Source organism: Leucoraja erinacea, chromosome 10 (assembly GCF_028641065.1).
Source record: "Leucoraja erinacea ecotype New England chromosome 10, Leri_hhj_1, whole genome shotgun sequence".
NCBI classification, from domain to species: Eukaryota; Metazoa; Chordata; class Chondrichthyes; order Rajiformes; family Rajidae; genus Leucoraja; species Leucoraja erinaceus.
In genome coordinates, this window is record NC_073386.1 from 709,686 (window position 1) to 729,864 (window position 20,179).

General features: G+C 47.6%; 1 protein-coding gene across 1 annotated transcript in view; it reads left to right on the forward strand.

Moving 5' to 3' along the window:
• Positions 1-16,149: 16,149 nt before the first annotated feature.
• LOC129700690 (di-N-acetylchitobiase-like) overlaps positions 16,150-20,179 on the forward strand; it is a 32,340-nt gene continuing 28,310 nt past the window's right edge. The window contains exons 1-2 of the mRNA XM_055641275.1: positions 16,150-16,873; positions 19,289-19,427. Coding sequence (XP_055497250.1) covers positions 16,655-16,873; positions 19,289-19,427 — 358 coding nt within the window. The 5' untranslated portion in view covers positions 16,150-16,654. The remainder of the gene's footprint in view (positions 16,874-19,288; positions 19,428-20,179) is intronic.

A 20,179-nucleotide genomic window follows, 5' to 3' on the forward strand; every position in this document is an offset into this window, starting at 1 on the left:
AATGGAGGAGACTGAGAACAGAAAGATAAGAATGGGAAGGTGAATCAAAGTGTCCAGCAACAGGGAGATCAAATGGGTTGACGCGAGCTGAGCGAAGGTGTTCAGCAAAACGATCGCCCAGTCTGCGTTCAGTCTCGCCAATGTATAAGAGTCCACATCTTGAACAACGGATTCAGTAGATGAGGTCAGAGGAGATGCACGTGAAGCTCTGCCTAACCTGAAAGGTCTGTCAGGGTCTCTGAACAGAGTCGAGGGAGGAGGTATAGCGACAGGCGTTGCATCTTCTACATTTTCAGGGAAAGGTACCTGGGGAGGAGGGGTTTTGTTTGGGAAGAGATGAGTTATGTAGTTATATTGTTTTTATTCAGTGGATGATAATTCCTTCTTTAGACAAAGCACTAATCCCCAGATCGGCATGAATATTTTAATTGTGTGTGTGTTCCGTGTTAGCTCACTCAAAGCCAGGTTTAATTGCAAAGTGTAATGGTCACATTGATAACAATGAAATGACCGTAAGCTTGGCGTTTCTCTCAGGGAGGGCAGAGAGCGTTCCACATCTCTTCAGTTTTCATCGCAGCAATGGGATCAGAACTATAGTTGGCAAACTCTGCATTCAACATGCCAATGCCTCCCAGCTTGAACTTCTTCAAGAAAGTCGTCCTCAATGAAATGCTCTCTGGATCGTCGTACCAGACCTCATGGAATGCCTGACCTCTCTGTTGTGGAAGCAAAGAGTGGGCTTAGTTTGGTTCAGTGCACTGACCAAGAAACACTGCTGGATTTCTTTAACAAAACAGTGCAAAGTCCATGACACTAAAAACACAAAGTGCTGGAGTAACTCAGAGGGTAAGGCAACATCTCTGGAGAACATGGATAGGCGGTATAAAGGAAGCAACCGAAGATAGACACAACAAGTTGGAGTGACTCAACGGGTCAGACAGCATATGTGGAGAAATGGAATAGGTGACATTTGGAGAAGTCTGAAGAAGGTTCTTGACCTAAAATGTCACCTATTTCATTTCTTCAGAGATGCTGTCTGACCCGCTAAGTTACTCCAGCTTTTTGTGTCTATTTATGGATGGATGACATTTTGATTGTGATAAGTCCGGTGGGCGGCGCGAGTCACGTCGCAGCGGCCTCTGCAGTCCGTCTGTCTTTTTGTTATTTTTTGTCCCGTTTTACTGTATTTTTTTTTTTTTTTGATGGGGTATGTGTGTGTGTGTGGGGGGGGGGGGGGGGGGGGGGGGGGGGGGGGGGGGGGAACTTCTAAAATTTTTTTCCCCTGCACGGAGAACCCGACCTTTCCCTGTCGGGTCTCCGTTGTCGTTGGGGCTGCACCGTGGAGCAGCCTCCAGCAGGAACGTCCTGGGGCTCCAGTCACGGAGCTGCGGAGCTACTCACCATCACGGAGCTGGCCGAGTCCAGAGCGGGAGGAGCGGTGGTGGCGCGCTGCTGCGACCAAACCCCAAAGATTTGGAGGCTTACCGCAGGTCTGGTGGACAGTGACACCGGGAGCCCGTGGGTCCCTGCTGGGAGACCGCTTTTCGGGGCTTCCGCAACAGCGACTTCGAGTAGCGGGGTCGAGGATGACCTGGAACGGGGCCTTACATCATCACCCGGCGTGGCTTCAACGGCTGCGGGACTTTGCCAGCGCCCGCCCGGGGTTCCAACAACAAGACCCGGAGCGCGCCCTTGCATCACCCGGCGCGGCGTTAATGGCTGCGGGACAATTGTTATTGCCCGCCGGAGGCTCTGACTTTGACTCTGACATCGGGGGGAGAAGGAAGTGCAGGGGAGAGATACGTTTTTTTTGCCTTCCATCACAGCGAGGTGGAGATGCGCTGTGATGGATGTCTGTGTAAATTGTGTTGTGTCTTGGGTCTTTTTTTTCTTGTATGTATGACTGCAGAAACAACATTTCACTTGAGCCTCTATGAGGTTCAAGTGACAAATAAATTGTATTGTGTATTGTGTATACCTGCCTCATCTAATTCTCTGCCAATCCGTTCCATATACCTAACACCCTTTGGGTAAAATAGTTGATCCTCAGGTTCCTATTAAATCTTCCCCCACCTCCACACCTAAAATAAATCAATTAAAAAAAATGCATCTGTAGCTTCTGCCACAGGATCTGGTTCCAATGATACATACCTCGGTAACTGGTGATTTAAACCTGGATGCAAATCTAATATCCGGCCTTCCATACTTTACTGTGATTTGAGCAAATACCGTTGTATCCAACATCCATTCAGTACTTTCAATAAATTTTTGTGACCTGGTGTCTGCCACTAAATTAGTATCCCTGGTAGATACGTAGCCCATAACCAAATAGTCCTTTGGACACACCATTGCCAAATTGAGTTTGCCAATTCATCACAAGATGTTGATATATTTCCACCCATATGACTTATATATGCCACCACCGAGGTATTATCTATCTGCAATCTAACATGCTGCTGTTTAATTCCTGAGCAATAAGATTTTAACCCATAAAATGCACTTAACATTTCTAAGTACTTTATACCCTTAGTGTTAAGTAGGTTAGCTTCTTGTATATTCCATCGCCCCCCCACAGCTCGAGATGGTATCAGTTGTACCTCAACCAATTGCACTGGCATCTGTTTGTAATAGCACAGACGGGTTGTCAATAACTATTGGGTTGGAGCCATACTTAACATTGTGTTCCCACCATTGTAATTCTTTTATGGCTTAAATTGTTAGCTCCATTGGCCATCAAAAAATGGCCTCTATTAATTTTGAGTGCTCTAATCCTTTTGTAACTCTGTGGCTTTTCCTATTAGTAAAGTCATTAACATATTAAATGTGTTAATGGTGTCAATTTTGACTTAATTGGATGGATAATGAATCCCAGCTGTTCAAACAATTGTTTTGTGGCAACCACTGCCTGACATGCCAATTCATAAATTATTCCCACAATAAGTATTCATCCAACTATGCCATTACTCTATGATTTTGTTGTTGCGGCAATGCCAAAGCTGGTTTAAGAATTTTACCTCTGATGGGTATTGTATAGTAAGCATCTTTAAGATCAATACTTGCCATAAAGTAGCCTGCTGAAACTAACTCTTTAGCAGTGCTAAAAGTATCCATTTTAAAATGAACATATTGCACAACATTGTGAAGCGTTGATAAATCAATAATAATACGGCAACCCCCATCTTTCTTATTTCTAATAAATATGTTTGAGACAAATTCCTGTTGTTCAGGTTTGGTTTGTTCAATTACCCCTTTAGTGAATAATCTTTGTAGTTCTATGTGGGCTTTAGCTTGTTCCCATTTAGTAAGCATGTATATTCTGTCCGGTGTATATTGTACTGGAAGGTTTTGTTTGTGTAGAAACTCTATCAGATATCCCTTAATACTTCTAAGAATATATCTGTCCATAGTTATATTACCCCATGCTTCCAAATGAAGTTGCAATGTCCCTCCAACTTCCGTGCTCCCTATTAATTCTGGAGCCCCAGATTCACCTACCTCCATGGTTATCGGTGGTAATTGAGTTATTTTCTTGGTTTCATTCGTGGTTGTGGAGGGCCTTGAGGTTGAGGTTGGGGTAGATGCTGAAATAGAGGCTTTCGCATCTCCCACAGTGGTCGTCCCGGCCAAATCTTCACCATGTCACTGTCGGCCGAACCTGCTGCAGCCACTCGTATCGGTTTCCCACAAAAGTGGCCGCTGCTGGCTGCGCTATATCTTGCAGCTGCTCATCCTCACTCCGGTATCGGTAAGTATTATCCGGAGGCTGTTTCTCCACATCACTTTCGCAGTGATGTCTTTATTAACACTGGCAGCCATCCTGGCCCAGTCAGACCTTCAATACCCTCCTCAGAGGCGTCTGACATTTCATGCAGCCCTTATGGGAAACTGCTGTGGGACTTATATTTTTTGCCCACTGTGGCTATCCTCCAATCCCGGAGCCTGCCACGGTGGAGAATTTCCTCCAGCAACCGCTCCAGCCGACTTACATGCTCTCGGGCACTAGTCGATCGCGGGTGCTTTAATATATCAGACCGCTCCTGCCGACCTTGGTGCTCTCGGGCACTAGTCGCATGCGGTATTTCCCGCAGCCGGTCCCCATGCCTACGGGCACTGGTCGCTCCCGGCCGCCCGATATAACTATGCCGCTCCTTGTCCACATTCATGTGACTGCCACTATGAAGGAGCTCCTTTTTTCCTCCGCTGTTCCCGTCCCCCGTACACACGGGCACTGGTTTGCGGGTTTTCCTCGCTCCGCCGCTGACCACACCGGTCCTGTATGTGGGTCCACCACTCCACCCGGTCCCGGTACTCCCAGGCACCTGTGCTGGCTGCTGATCATGCTGCAGCCACTCGTACCGGCTTCCTTCAGCGTGGGCTAGCGGGTCCAACGCGTGCTCAGTGCTCTTCGGCACTGACAGCTCGTCGCTATTTTTAGAACATTGCGGAAGTGCCGTTAATGCGCCCTTTCCGCACTTCCAGCGCCTCGGACCCATCTAGTACTTTAACAAAAGGATTAACACACATCTTCTATGAAAACCCCATTTTTGTTTTACACCATTTTCCCACATACCTATAGTAAGGGTCCGTGGTGTTGTACCCGAGTCGTCAGGAAACCCTGCTCCAGCGTCGTTATCCTGTCGCTGAAGTCGGCTCCGTCCCCTGTTTTAAAACAAATTAACGGGCCCCCGGCCTCTGCTGGCTGCCTGCAATCTGCAGACTCTCCCCAGCCAGCTGCTGGTCCTATATATCCCAGCTGTGGACAGGTGTAGTGAAAAAATGGGAGAAAATCGGGGGGGGTAAGTTTGGCACAGCTATTCCCATAACGGGAATTCAGTCTGTTGCCTGTTTTCCCCCCTGCCTCTATTCCAGCGCGGTCCAGCGGGTCCAACGCGTACTCAGTGCTCTCGGGCACTGACCGCTCGCCGCTATTTTTAGACCTGCGGAACCCCCGTCAGTTCCGCACCTTCCAGCCCCTCGGACCCATGAATTAGTAAATGCACTAACCGACTAGTGGGGCTGTTTCCGAGTTGTCGGGAAACTGCTCCAGCGACCGTTGTCCTGGCTCTAAAGTCGGCTCCGTTCCTGTTTAAACGAAATTAACGGGCCCCGGCCGGTGCTGGCTGCCTGCAATTCTGCAGACTCTCCCCAGCCAGCTTCATCAGCCTTCTAGATAAAAAAGGGTAAGTAAAGAAAAACGAAGTTCCCTTACCTGTTGCAGGTTCAAGTCCTGCCGATTGGGAGGAACGTCCTTCCTCCAGCGATGACGAGTTCGAATGCGTGTAGCGATATGACACGCATGCGTCGTAAGCGGGCTTCTTCACGTAGTCACTCACATGACTCCGAAGTAAAATGAAACAGCGTGGAAACTGACTGTCCGAACCAACTTGCCCACACCAGCCAACATGTCCCAGCTACACTAGTCCCACCTGCACGCATTTGGTCCATATCCAAAGATGTCCTATCTATGTATCAGTCTGACTTTTTCTTAAATGTTGGGATAATCCCTGCCTCAACCACCTCCTCTGGAAGCTTGTTCCATAACTTATCTTTGAAATAAAGGAATGGAATATAAATCTCTGCCAGCATATTTATTCTCTTATAATCTAGATAATGTGTATGTTTTTATACATCATACCCTATTTACAATGTTCTTTATTCTATTTTTAAAAAGTGCAAGAACCACAATGGGGTAGACTGGAGGACCTGGAATACATTGTTAACATATATGAGTGGTCTAGGTTTATTTTATAGCTTTATGATAATTATTGTCACGTGTACCGAGGTACAGTGAACAGCTTTGTTTCGCAGGGTTTTCAATCAGATCAGACAATAAAAAATGTAAATACAACAAAGACAAACTCAAGTACAACAGGTAGAGCAAAGGGGAAGATACAGAGTGCAGAAAACAGTTCTCAGCATTGTAGTGCATCTCTTCCAGAGACAAAGACCAATGTCTGCAATGGGGTAGAGGTGAATTGGACAGTTCTCTAGCTTATGGAAGGATCGTTCAGAAAACTGATAATAGAACAGAAGTAGCTGTTCCTGAGTCTGGTGGTGCACAGTTTCAAGCTTCTGTATCTTCTGCTGCAATGGGCATGGAGAAGAGGGAATGACCAGGGTGGGACAAGTCTTTGATTATGTTGGCTGCTTTTCTGAGGCAGTGTGAAATGTAGATTAGTTTAGTTTATTGTCAAGTGTACCGAGGTACATTGAAAAGCTTTTGTTGTGTGCTAACCAGTCAGCGGAAAGACAATACATGATTACTATTGAGCTATTTACAGTGTACAGATACATGATAAGATACAGAACGGTGTCAATGGTGGGGAGTGTGGTCTGTGTGATGGACTGGGCTACATCCACAATTCTCTGCGATTCTTTGCGGACTTGTGCAAGTCCGTTCATCAACTCAATTGGGAAGTGAATTGACTTGTTAAACACAACAATGTTTCCATAATATAAAACATATTTGGATGTACTGACCGTAGCTGTGTATTCTCTTACCTTGTAGACAAAATATGGGGCTTTCAGGTCGTCATCCCAAATCCTGCCGGACATTGACTTGAGCAATAGTTTCATGATCTGTTTGTATGGGATCCCGGAGGCCTTGACACCACTGCACGGCGCTCCTTCAAAAGCTACCTTTTCTATTTCACATCTACCTGCCTGAAAATTATAAATGAATGAGAAAGTAGAAAGGGCGGCATGGTGACGCAGCGGTAGAGTTGCTGCCTCACAACACCAGACACCGGGTACGTCCTGACTACGGGTGCTGTCTGTATGGATGGAGACGGGAGGGTGGGGGTCATTTTGCCACACAAGCCATAGATGACTGGGCACTCTGAACATGAGCACCAAATTGTAAGTGGCTAAAGGAGCGCATCCCTCTGGGACAGCCCCCACTCTCCAACTGCCACGGCCACCCTCCGCCTCGTCTCCCCTGTGCGGCCCCACTGTGACGCGCTGTGTATCGGCAGCGCCGGGTGGAGCAGAGGTGTGGGACAGGCTGGTCCCTCCGCCCACTCAGAGTCACTGACCGTGATGCTCTGCCATCGGACCACAACATCCACGCCAGGGTGATACACCCCCCGATCCCCGACCCACACACGGGGTGATTCACCCTCGACACCCACACCTGGATTATTCACTCCCCCCCACCCCGGCCATGGGGACAGTGGGCTCAGGACATTGGCAGCCATAGTAAATCACTTTTAAAACATGTGGGGGGGACACAAATTCCCTGGCAGGCCGATGACTAGTGTGCATGACAACAAACAATTTTATCTCCCCCCCCCCCACCCTCCCCCCTTGCTTCTTTGCTTCGGCTTCACGTCCTTCGACACCACGTCCAGGTACCGATCTACATGGTCCCACCTGCTTGCGTTTGACCTATATCCCTCTAAACCTGTCCTATCTATGTAGTTGTTAGTACTGGTCTCAATTACCTCCTGGCAGCTCGTTCCACACACCCACCACCTTCTGTGTGAAAATGTTGCCCCTCAGTTCCCTAGTAAATCTTTCCCCTCTCACATTAACCTTACTTCTTCTGGTCCAAGATTCATCCACCTTGGACTCTGTGTGTTCATCCGATCTATTCTCCTCATGATTTTTACCACCTCTATAAGATCACCCCTCAGCCTCCTGCTCTCCAAGGTTTAAAGTCCGAGTCCTAGTTTAATTTCGGTTTAGTTTATTGTCACGTGTACCGTGGTTCAGTGAAAGGCTTTTGTTGTGTGCTAACCAGTCAGTTGAAAGACAAGACATGATTACAATCAAGCCATTTACAGTGTATAGATAAATGATAAGGGAAGATAGTGGAAGATAAAGCCAGTAAAGTCTGATCAAAGATTGCTTAGGCCCTATTGCTCAGGCCCTCGAGTCCTGGCAACGTCCTGCAACATCTTACCTCAATAAAGCGTTTGCAAGTATAATCGTAACCGAACCATGGAACGGTCAATATTATCTTCTTGGAATTAACGCCCTGTTTGATATAACTGGAGATTCCTGAAAGGGACAGAAAATAATGACAGCATTAATATTTAAACTGGGCAAGTGAAGCATATTATGAATCGGTTTTCTATCAAGATGCCAGTGCCATCTTCTTCACTGTCATGTGCTGGGGCCGCAGGGCGAAGTCCACAGATGCCATGAGGATTAACAAGCTCATCAGGAAGGCTGGCTTCTTCCTGGGGGTGGAGTTGAATTCACTAGAGATGATCTTAGAGGGGAGGATGCACCTCAACCTGATGAGCACCTTCAGCAACAGTTTAAATTGAAAGTAGACACAAAATGCTGGAGTTACTCAGCGGGACAGGCAGCATCTCTGGTGAGAAGGAATGGGTAACATTTCAGGTCGAGACCCTTCTTCAGACTGATGTCAGGGCAGTGGGTGTACAGAGATAAAGTGTAGTCGGAGACAGTAAGTCTGGTGGGAGAACTGGGAGGGAGGTGGGGGGGGGTGGTGGAGAGAGGAAGAAAGCAAGGGCTACTTGAAATTAGAGAAGTCCATGTTCATATCACTGGGGTTTAAGCTGCCCAAGCGGAATATCAGGTGCTGTTCCTCAGATATACAGGAGTCCACACTTCGAACAGCAGACACAGTTGATGAGGTTGGAGGAGGTGCAAGTGAACCTCTGCTTCACCTAAAAAAAACTGTTGTGGTCCTTGGTCGGAGTCGAGTTGGGAGGTAAAGGGGCAGGTGTTGCCTCTCCTATGGTTGCAGGGGAAGGTACCTGGTGAGGGGGTGGTGTGGGTGGGAAGGGACGAGTTGATCAGGGAGTTGCGGGGGGAACAGTTTCTGCAGAAAGGGGTGGAAATGAGTAGATGTGGCTAATTGTAGGATCCCGTTGGAGGTGGTGTAAATGTCGGAGGATAATGTGCTGTATGCGACGGCTGATGTGGTGGAAGATGAAGACAAGGGGAACTCTGTCCTTGTTACGAATGGGGGAAGAGGGAGAAAGAGTGGAGCTGCTGATTATCGAGGAGACCATAGTGACCACGGCGTAGACAGAGGTCAACAGACTGGTTCCACCAAGATGCAGCGCAGATCGCCAGAGGAGATTCTTTCCCATGTGGCGATCAAACTATACAAGTCCTCCCCGTTCTGTTGTGGGGTAGACTGACTCCCCTCCTCCCCCCCCCCCCCCCCCCCCCCCCCAATCTTTGCAGATCCCCAATCCTGGACTTACCACTTCTCTTCCCATTAATTTAATGTTTCATGCATCTTGTGTGACGTAACCCAGGCCATCACACAAACCAACCTCCCTTGCATTGACTCCATTTATACCCCATGCTGCCTCGGCAAGGCCAGCGGCATTATCAAGGACGTGCAGGTTTGTGGATAAATTGTCCTTAGTGGACTCGGTGGGGGAGGAAGGTGGGGGAGTCATGTACCTAAAATTGGACAACCCAATGTTCTAAATATCATTACCTCTGTTAGATGGGGCATCTTAGTCAGTTAAGCCTCTTCAACAGCAACCTATTTGCATTTGCTACCTGACAAGCAAATGATTTCTGCCATTTTATGACTATAATATGGTCAGATTTAATCTACAATTGGCGAGGGAGAAGGGTAGATCGGAGGTGTCAGTGTTACAGTTGAATAAAGGGGACTATGGGCCATGTGGGAGGAGCTGGCCAAAGTTGACTGGAAAGATACCTGAGCAGGGATGACAGTGGAACAACAACGCCAGGTATTTCTAGGAATAATACAGAAGATGCAGGATCAGTTCATTCATAGGAGGAAGAAAGATTCCAAGGGGAGTAAGGGGCGACCGTGGCTGACAAGGGACGTCAGGGACAGTATAAAAATAAAAGGGAAGTACAACGTAGCAAAGATGAGCGGGAAGCAAGAGGATTGGGTAATTTTAAAAAGCAACAGAAGATAACTATACGGGGAGAATACGGGGAGGAAAGATGAGGTACGAAGGTAAGCTAGCCAAAAAGTTAAAGGAGGACAGTAAAAGTTTCTTTAGGTACGTGAAGAGGAAAAAATTAGTTAAGATCAAAGTTGGACCCTTGAAGACTGAAAAAGGTGAATTTATTATGGGGACAAGGAAATGGCAGATGAGTTGAACAGGTCTTCACTGGCAGGCAGTAACTAGAGGGGTACCGCAAGGCTCGGTGCTGGGAGCGCAGCAAGTGACACGTGATCATGCCGTCGGGCACGCGTGACGTAATTACAATACTCTACGGCGCGCGGTGACGCATGGTTATGCACGGTGATACACGTGAGACATCAGGACGCAGCGTGCAAAGCCAATGCGTCAGCGTGCCTACCCAATGCATCAGCGCGCCTACGCGATACGTCACGCTGGAGGCACGCAAGAATTTCGTACAGCAAGAAATGCTGAAGCGCCGCACGATACCGCGTGCAACCCCACACTCCTCCACGCCTCTCCATGCACCCATCCCGCGCTACCCACGCTCTACCGTGCGTCACAACGCGTTGACCTATTTTACATATGACGCGTAAATGAGGCGCAAATGATGGCCAAGTGGGACAGGCCCTTAACATTAGCAAATTTGCAGATGACACAAAGCTGGGTGGCAATGTGAACTGTGAGGAGGATGCTAAGATAATGCAGGGTGACTTGGACAGGTTGGGGGAGTGGGCAGATGCATGGCAGATGAAGTTTAATGTGGATAAATGTGAGGTAATCCACTTTGGTATAAAAAACAGAAAGGCAGATTACTATCCAAATGGCGTCAAGTTGGGAAAAGGGGAAGTACAACAGGATCTGGGGGTCCTTGTTCATCAGTCTATGAAAGTAAGCATGGAGGTACAGCAGGCAGTGAAGAAAGCGAATGGCATGTTGGCATTTATAACAGGTGGAGTCGAGTATAGGAGCTAAGTGGTCCTTCTGCAGTTGTACAGGGCTCTAGTGAGACCACACCTGGAGTATTGTGTGCAGTTTTGGTCCCCTAATTTGAGGAAGGACATTCTTGCTATTGAGGGCGTGCAGCTTAGGTTTACATGGTTAATTGCCGGTATGGCGGGACTGTCGTTTGCTGAGGGAATGAAGCAGCTGGGCTTGTACACTCCGGAGTTTAGAAGGATGAGAGGGCATCTCATTGAAACATATAAGATTGTTAAGGGCTTGGACACGCTAGACAGGAAACATGTTCCCGATGTTGGGGGAGTCCAGAACCAGGAGCCACAGTTTAAAAATAAGGAGTAAGCCATTTAGAACAGAGATGAGGAAAAGAGAGAGCTAGATAGGGCTCTTAAAAATAGCGGAGTCAGGGGATGTGGGGAGAAGGCAGGAACGGGGTACTGATTGGGGATGATCAGCCATGATCACATTGAATGGTCAAATGGTCTACTCCTGCACCTATTGTCTGGTGACCCGTTAATTCCTACTTTTTGCTTCCTGTCTGCCAACCAGTTCTCTATCCGTGTCAATACCCAATCCTCAATACCATATGCTCTAATTTTGCAATCTCTTGTTGATTGATTTATCTTATCTTACTTCAAGTAATCCTTGCTTTCCCTCTCTCTCATCCCTTCCCCACTCTTGTTCTCCGACTAGATTCACTATCCTCTTGATTCATTTTACTGATTGTATGCCTCCATCAACTTCCCCTCCGGTAACAATGCACCATTCTACATTTCCTGATCAGAGTCGGTTTTGATCTGTAATTTTCACACCCAACACTACCATATCCCCATGTCTCCCTCTCCCCTGATCCTCAGTCTGAAGAAAGGTCTGGACCCGAAACGTCACCCATTCCTTCTCTCCAGAGATGCTGCCTGGCCGGCTGAGTTACTCCAGCACTTTGTGTCTAAACTCTGGGACTATCTGCACTTTCAATGATACAACAGATCTGAACAGAGGCAGCTGAGTGATGAGCAGATGAACTGAAGAAGGGTCTCGACTCCAAACGACACCATTCCTGGTCTGTGATTGGACGCAACCCCCTTGTGCTGGCGGATCTCAGCTGGCCAGGTGGCACCCACGGAGGGAATGGACCAGGAGCCACCATGGTGCTGGCTCGAAGGGCCGAATGGCCGACTCCTGCACCTATTTGTCTGTTCTGTTTCAGATTTGTGACATCTGTAGGATTTTACTTCTGGCTTATTCCACTTACCTGTCCGGATCTGATGATAGGGAGCATTTGCCTTTGCAAAGCAATCCGTCCACATATGCTTCTGCACGTCATATGAGGTCACAAGTACATAATCGGTATATTTGGAAGCTGAGACAAGGTCAGAGCAAACTGTAGTACTGGTGTTACAATTCCAAGGAGCGTTAAATGAGATCTGGGGAACAAATGGAAGAAGGGGTTTCAGCCGTTGTGTTTCCTCAGTGGTCCAGCCCTAGTTACACCCATCTTGTTTCCATTCACTCTTCATCCATAACAATAATGTCTCTTTCACACGGTCAAACCAGAGTTTTATAGTCAGTTTGATAGACAGTCAGAACCTTTCTCCCAGAGAGGAAACATCAAAACATCTAGATGGCATGGATTTAGGAATGAGAGGGCAACGTTTAAGGAGATGTGTGGGGCTAGTTCTTTAACAGAGGGTGGTGAGTGCCTGGAATGTATTGCCAGGGGTGGTGGTGGAGGCAGAGACTAAATTGCCATTGAAGATGCTCAACTTGGATGCACCATCTCAGCCAGTCCCTTTTGCCCATATCCCTCCAAACCTTTCCTATCCATGTACCCATCCAAGTCTCATTTAAATGCTGTTCTGCCTCAACTCCCTCCTCTGGCAGCTCGTTCCACATACCCACTCTCTAAGTGACTAAGCTGCCTCTCAGGTTCCTATTAAATCTTGCTCCTCTCACCATAACGCTGCATTCACCCTATCTATTCACTTCATGTTTTTATGCACCTCTATAGGATCACCCCTCAGCCTCCTGTGCTCCAACGAATATCATGTACAAACAGAGGAGATTGGTTTAACTTGTTATCATTTCTGACACAGGAACTGTAGGCCGAAAGGCCTGTTCATGTGGTGCACCATTCTATCTTCTATGTTCAATGATTTTGTACACGTTGGGGGAAAAATTTACTAGGAACCTGAGGGGCAACTTTTTCACATAAAGTATGATAGGGGTATGGGACGAGTTTCCGGAGAAGGTAGTTGAGGCAGGGACTATCACAATGTTTAAGAAACATTCAGGCAGGTACATGGATAGGGTGGTACACAAAATTGCTGGAGAAACTCAACGGGTGCAGCAGCATCTATGGATCGAAGGAAATAGGCGACGTTTCGGGCCCAAACCCTTCTTCAGACTGATGTGGGGTGGGGGGGGTGGGGGCGAAGAAGGAAGGAGAAAGGGAGGAGGAGGAGCCCGAGAGCGGGGGGATGGGAGGAGACAGCTCGAGGGTTAAGGAAGGGGAGGAGACACTCGCCACATCTTCCCATCTCCCTCTATGTCCGCCTTCCGCAAAGACCGCTCCCTCCTCAACTCCCTTGTCAATTCTTCCCTCCTGTACCACCCCCCCTCCCGGGCACTTCCCTCACCTCTGCCCCCCCCCCCCCTCACCTCTTCCCGCCCTCACCTCTCCCCGCCCTCTACACCCCCTCTCTAGATGTGACTGTGTTGGGGGCTATGCGTCAGTAGATAGGGTGTGTATGGGGTAAAAGGAGCAAATTAATATAATATAATATCAAGGGGAGTAATTAGCGTGAGTGCGGGGGGGGTGGGTTAGTGTGGAGGGGTTAGTTAGTGTGTGTGACGCTGCATGCCGCCTCCCTCCCACAACCGCACGTTGGGGGAACAGACCCAACGGGTCTGCACTTGGTCTAGTATATTACTAAAAGTAAGATCTTGACCGCTTTTGACTCACTGCGATGTGATTTCCGAGAAAACGCCGCCACTTACGGCCGTCATTTTTGGCCACCTCGCTCAGAGACTCCTCCTGGACTGGAGGATTTTTCCCATCGATGGAAAAACAGAGAGATATTAATGTTTTAAAAATGTTCGCATTTCTCTCTGCTGCCCCTGCTGGGGGGAGGGGCTATAAAACCCAGAAGTGGTGTGCCTCACTCAGTCTCTGCAAGATGGAATAAGCGAGAGGGTCACGTCTCCCTGAGCTCTGAAAAACATTGAACACATGTCTACTAAACTATGAGTGCCCTTAATGTGGATTGAAAATGAAAATATGGATGCTTTGAAAGGCTGCACTGCAAAAAAATGTCTGTTGTTGATAGTGGTAACTGTTTTGAAAGGCTGCCTTGCAAAAAAAAAAGGCTGGTTTTGGTGGTGGTAATTGCTTTGAAAGGCTGCACTGCAAAGCCTTGTTCTGGACTTCCACAACATCGGGAACAATCTTCCTGCATCTAGTCTGTCCAACCCCTTAAGAATTTTGTAAGTTTCTATAAGATTCCCCTCAATCTTCCAAATTCTAGCGAGTACAAGCCGAGTTTATCCAGTCTTTCTTCATATTAAAGTCCTGACATCCCAGGAATCAGTCTGGCGAACCTTCACTGCACTCCCTCTATGGCAAGAATGTCTTTCCTCAGATTATGAGTGACTGAGCTGTCAGCCCTGAGTGACTGAGCTACCTGGCGTGAGTGACTGCGCTGCCTGGCCTGAGTGACTGAGCTGCCTGGCCTGATTGACTGAGCTGCCAGCCCAAAAATCCATTTGGCCCACAATGTCCATACTAGCTCTCTGGCTTCCAGTCCCTTTGACCTACAACACCCATACTAGGGCTCTAGAAACATAGAAAATAGGTGCAGGAGTAGGCCATTCGGTCCTTTGAGCCTGCACCGCCATTTAATATGATCATAGTTGATCATCCAACTCGGTATCCTGTACCTGCCTTCTCTCCATACCCCCTGATACCTTTAACCACAAGGGCCACATCTAACTCCCTCTTAAATATAGCCAATGAACTGGCCTCAACTACCTTATGTGGCAGAGAATTCCAGAGATTCACCACTCTCTGTGTGAAAAATGTTTGTTCTCATCTCGGTCCTAAAAGATTTCCTCCTTATCCTTAAACTGTGACCCCTTGTTCTGGACTTCCCCAACATCGGGAAGATTGTCCAACCCTTTAAGAATTTTGTAAGTTTCTATAAGATCCCCCCAATCGTCTAAATTCGAGCGAGTACAAGCCGAGTCTATCCAGTCTTTCTTCATATGAAAGTCCTGACATCCCAGGAATCAGTCTGGTGAACCATCTCTGTACTCCCTCTATGGCAAGAATGTCTTTCCTCAGATTAGGAGACCAAAACTGTACGCAATATTCCAGGTGTGGTCTCACCAATACCCTGTACAACTGCAGTAGACCCTGTACAACAGCAATATTGGAATTGGTGCAGAGGTGGAATATTGCATTGGGGGACCAACCCTCCCGTGTGAAGCTGGGACCCAACGGGTCCCACTTAGTCTAGTATTAATATACTATCAAGAGGGGTGGTTAGTGTGTGTGTGAGTGCGGAGTGGGGAGTGGGTTGTATGTGTGATGGCGCAGGCCCCCTCCCTCCCCACAACCGCACATTGAGGGGACGGGACCGAACGGGTCCCACTTGGTCTAGTACTTCTTAAAACTCTAATCTTGTTCGTGTGTATATTTGTGCATATATGTGAGTGCTTCACCTCTTCGCAAAAACACTACGCGGTAATGATAACATTTTTACTTATTCTGATTACCATTTGTTCCCTCTAGGCAGAGATTACCTTCACTAAACATTTAACGCTTTATTTCTCGAATTACTGATTAAAGTTTAAAACCATCAAAAGACTGAACCGTCAAATGTAAAATGTTCAGCTTTCACTGATGACGTCACAATGGCTCGGCTCGCAGCAGTCTGACACACAGACTCTTCCACGCACTTCGAGTAACGTCACCCCCCCCCCCCCCCCGGATTATTCACAATCACCCCCTCAATGGGTTATTCACACTTCCCCCATCCGTATTATTCACACTCCCCCTCCCCCGTTATTCACACTCCCCCTGGGACTAGGGATGCAGTGTAGAAGCAGGCCCTCCAACCTACCAAGTCCATGCCAACTAGTGATCACCCATACATAATCTTTACTCTACACACTAGGGATAATTTACAGAAACCAAATAACCTACAAACCTCTGTACAAAGGAACCACTAAGGACACTTACATTTGAGCAGCCATGTGTTCAGTGTTATTCACAGCTCAGAGAAATGTGACTCTCTGCCTTCCTCCATCTTGAAGAGACTGATTAGTGCACACCACTTCCTGGTTTTATAGTCCCTCCCCCCTGCCGCCAGCAGGGGCAGCAGAGAGAATGGGGAATTTTGTAAAATCATTAATATCTCTGTCATTTTTCATCGACGGGAAAAATCCTCGGCACACATACGGCGGAGGGGGGCTCTGAGCAAGGTGGCCAAAAATGGCGGTCGTGGTGGTAGCGTTCTCTCGGAAATCGCAGCACAGATGGCCGAAACCGGTCAAGAACAGACTTTTAGTAATATAGGTAAATATGGACACACTGATCTGTTCTGTATTCATGCCTACTATGTTCGGGGGTGCTAAAGCAAAGCAAGAATTTCATTGTCCTATCAGGGACACATGACAACAAACTCACTTGAACTTGAACTTGAAATGTTGCCCAGGAGATACACAAAGGAGCGTTATAGACAAAGTTACATTTGACAATGTGAAGCTCACGTCAGAATTTCACAATTGTAACATCGTCAAGATAAGAATAGACCGAGGAGATGTCATCTTATGTTGCCGCTCGGTACATAAGTAGCCGTGCTGTGTCCGTTGTGTGTTGTATCCAGCAAGGTTCGGAAGGGAAGATGTGCAGGAGTGTGGCAGTTCTCTTGTCTCTGGCTGTGCTTGCACTATGGGTCACAAGTAGTATCGAAGATTGTTCCTGCCTGGAACCTACCCTTTGCCAGCCTCTGCCCGCAACAAAACGCTACCCAGTGCAGGTGAGTCCAAACGTATCGAATAGTGAAAGGCCTGGATAGAGTGGGTGTGGGAGGATGTTTCCACTGGTGGGAGAGTCCAGGGCCAGAGGGCACTGTCTGAGAATAAATGGATGCACTTTTAGAAAGGAGATGAGGAGGAATTTCTGTGAAGAATCTGTGGAATTCATTGCCACAGACGGCTGTGGAGGCCAAATCAATGGATATTTTTTAATGCAGAGATTGACAGATTATTGATTAATACGGGTGTCAGGGATTATGGGGAGAAGGCAGGATAATGTGGTTGAGAGGGAGTGATAGATCAGCCATGATTGAATGGCAAAGCAGACTTGATACTGCGTGGAATCTCCCACAACTTGTCCTTGAGCAAAAGTGCTGGAGGAACTCAGCGGGCCAGGCAGCATCTGTGGAGGCAAATGGACAGGTCATGTTTTGAGAAGGCATGGTGGCATAGAGGTAGAGTAGCTGCCTTACAGCGCCAGAGACCCGGGTTCGGTCCTGACCACGGGTGCTGTCTGTACGGAGTTTCTCTGAACTAAAATAAATAAACATGTATAGGTTGATTATTGTGTAGATGAGTCATTAAGTCTATTAATGTCAATGCCAGACCATTGAACTTTACAGAAACAAAGCAAATATGTGTAGGAGTAGCCATTCCATCCTTCAAGCCAGCACCACTATTCAATATGATCATGGCTGATCATCCAAAATCACTACTGCGTCCCTTCTTTCTCCCGTATCTCTTGATTCTGTTAGCCCGAAGAACTAAATATTACTCTCTCTTGAACAGCCAGTGAATTGCCCTCCACTGCCTTCTGTGGCAGAGAATTCCACAGATTCACAATTCTCTGGGTGAAAACATTTGTGCTTATCTCAGTCGTAAATGGCCGACCCCTTATTCTTAAACTGTGATCCCTGGTTCTGAACTCTCCCAACATCTGGAAAATTCTCCTTGCATCAACCTATCCAATCCCTTGAGAATTTTATATGTTTCTATAAGGTCGCCTCTCATCCTTCTAAATTCCAGTGAATATAAGGCCAGCCGATCCTTTCTTTCATCTTTTGTCAGTCCTGCCACCCCGGGTATTAACCTGGTGATCCAACACTGCACTCCCTCAATGACAAGAATGTCCTTCCTCAAATTACGAGACCAAAATACAATACTTCAGGTGTGGTCTCACCAGGGCCCTGTACAACTACAGTAGAATCTCCTTGCTCCTAAACTCAAATTCTCTCGCTATGAAGGCCAACATGCCATTAACTTTCTTCACTGCCTGCTGTACCTGCTTGCTTCCTTTCAGTGACTGATGTACAAGCACACCCAGGTCTTGTTGCAACTCCCCATTTCTCAATCTGACACCACTCAGATAATAATCTGCCTTCTTGTTCTTGCCACCAAAGTGGATAACCTCACATTTACCCACTTTTTACCGCATCTGCCATGCATCTGCCCACTCACCCAACCTATCCAATCATACTTCAGAAATATGGCAAGATTCTACTTATAGAGTAGATTCATAGTCATACAATATGGAAATTGGCCCTCCGGCCCAACTTGCCAATGCTGACCTAAATGCTCCATCTAAACTAGTCCCACCTGCCTACATTTGGCCCATATCTGTCTAAACCAATCCTATCCATGTCTTAATGCTTCTCAAATGTTGCGATAGTTCCTGCCTCAACTACCTCCTCCGGCAGCTCATTCCCTACACCCACCTGAGTGAGGCCAGGCACCAAACCTTCCATACACCCACCACCCATTGTGTGAGAAAGGAGCTTCTCAGGGCTATGTCCCCTAGTTCCCCTCACTTTCGTATATTCAATATTTTCCCCTTCACCATAAATTTACACATAGTCTTTTACCCAGCGTAGGAGAATCAAGAACTGGGGGACATAGCCCTGAGAAGCTCCTTTCTCACACAATGGGTGGTGGGTGTATGGAAGGGTTGGCGCCTGGCCTCACCCAGGTGGGTGTATGGAACGAGCTGCCACAGGAGGTAGTTGACGCAGGTGCTATAACAACATTTATAAGACACATGGACAGGTACATGGATAGGATAGATGTTGAGGGATATTGGTGAACGTGGGCAGGTGGGTCTAGTGTAGATGGGGCATCTTGTTCATCATGGGCAGGTTGGGCCAAAGGGCCAGTTTCCGTGCAGTGTGACTCTACGACTCTACGACACAGTTTGGTTATGTAGAATAACTTGTTACTATGCTGTATGTCCTCTGTGTTTCTATGTGTGGGTAGAACAGTAATCACACAGCTGCCTTCAAAATAAGCTGCAGGTTTGATCTGTTCACCAGCAATTCCTGGTCTTGGAGCATAAGTGAACTTGTTCTGCCGAGAAAAATAATTTAAAGAGAATTTGCTTCCTTTTCATTTTTTTGCAAATTACTGTTTCACTTCTCTCCCAGCTCTTTGCATTTCACGGTGGAAGTAATGAATGGAAGCATTACGACTGGTCAAAGATCACAACTATTATCACAGGTGGAGCTTATGACCAAGAGCTTCTGTGCCATGCTCACGCTCGCAACGCTCGAGTTGTCACGGAAGGTAACTGATGTCCCATTTCTAATTCAATCCTGATTATCGCAAGTCACACAAAGATGTACAGTGTAGCAGGCAGAGTGCAGCACAGAATCTGACCGGACAAATACTAGGAAGGGGTAGGAAGGAACTGCAGATGTTGGCTTACACCAAAGATAAGACACAAAATGCTGGAGTAATCAGCGGGTCAGGCAGCATCTCTGGAGAGAAGGAATAGTTGAAGGAATAGGGACTAGGAACGCTTTGCCCTGCACCCACCCCCCTTTTCCAGATTTCTCAGCCCTCCCACTACAATCAGACTGAAGAACAGACACGACCCGAAACGGCATCTGTTCATTCCCTCCACAGATGCTGCCTGACCCATTGAGTTTCTCCAGCGCTTTGCCAGATCGTGGCGACTCACTGCGTTCTGTTCCAGAAGAGGATCTATTGTACACTTGTAATTTCTGATTCGACCGGTTTGCATGCAGAACAAGTTCCTCGCGATCTGAGTAGCTGGAAGAAAACCCGCGTGGTCACAGGGAGAAGATGCAAACTCCACACAAACAGACAGCACCCCAGCTCAGGATTAAACCCATGTGCCTGGCGCTGTGAGGCAGCAGGTCTACCTGCTGCACCCGTCTTGCTACCCCCATGGCACAAATGGTGGATGGAGTGAGAACTCCTCCTCCCTCCTCCTCCTCATCCTCCCCCTCCCCCTCATCCTCCTCCCCCCCCCCCTCCCCCCCCTCCTCTCCCCTCCTCCTCCCCCCCTCCCT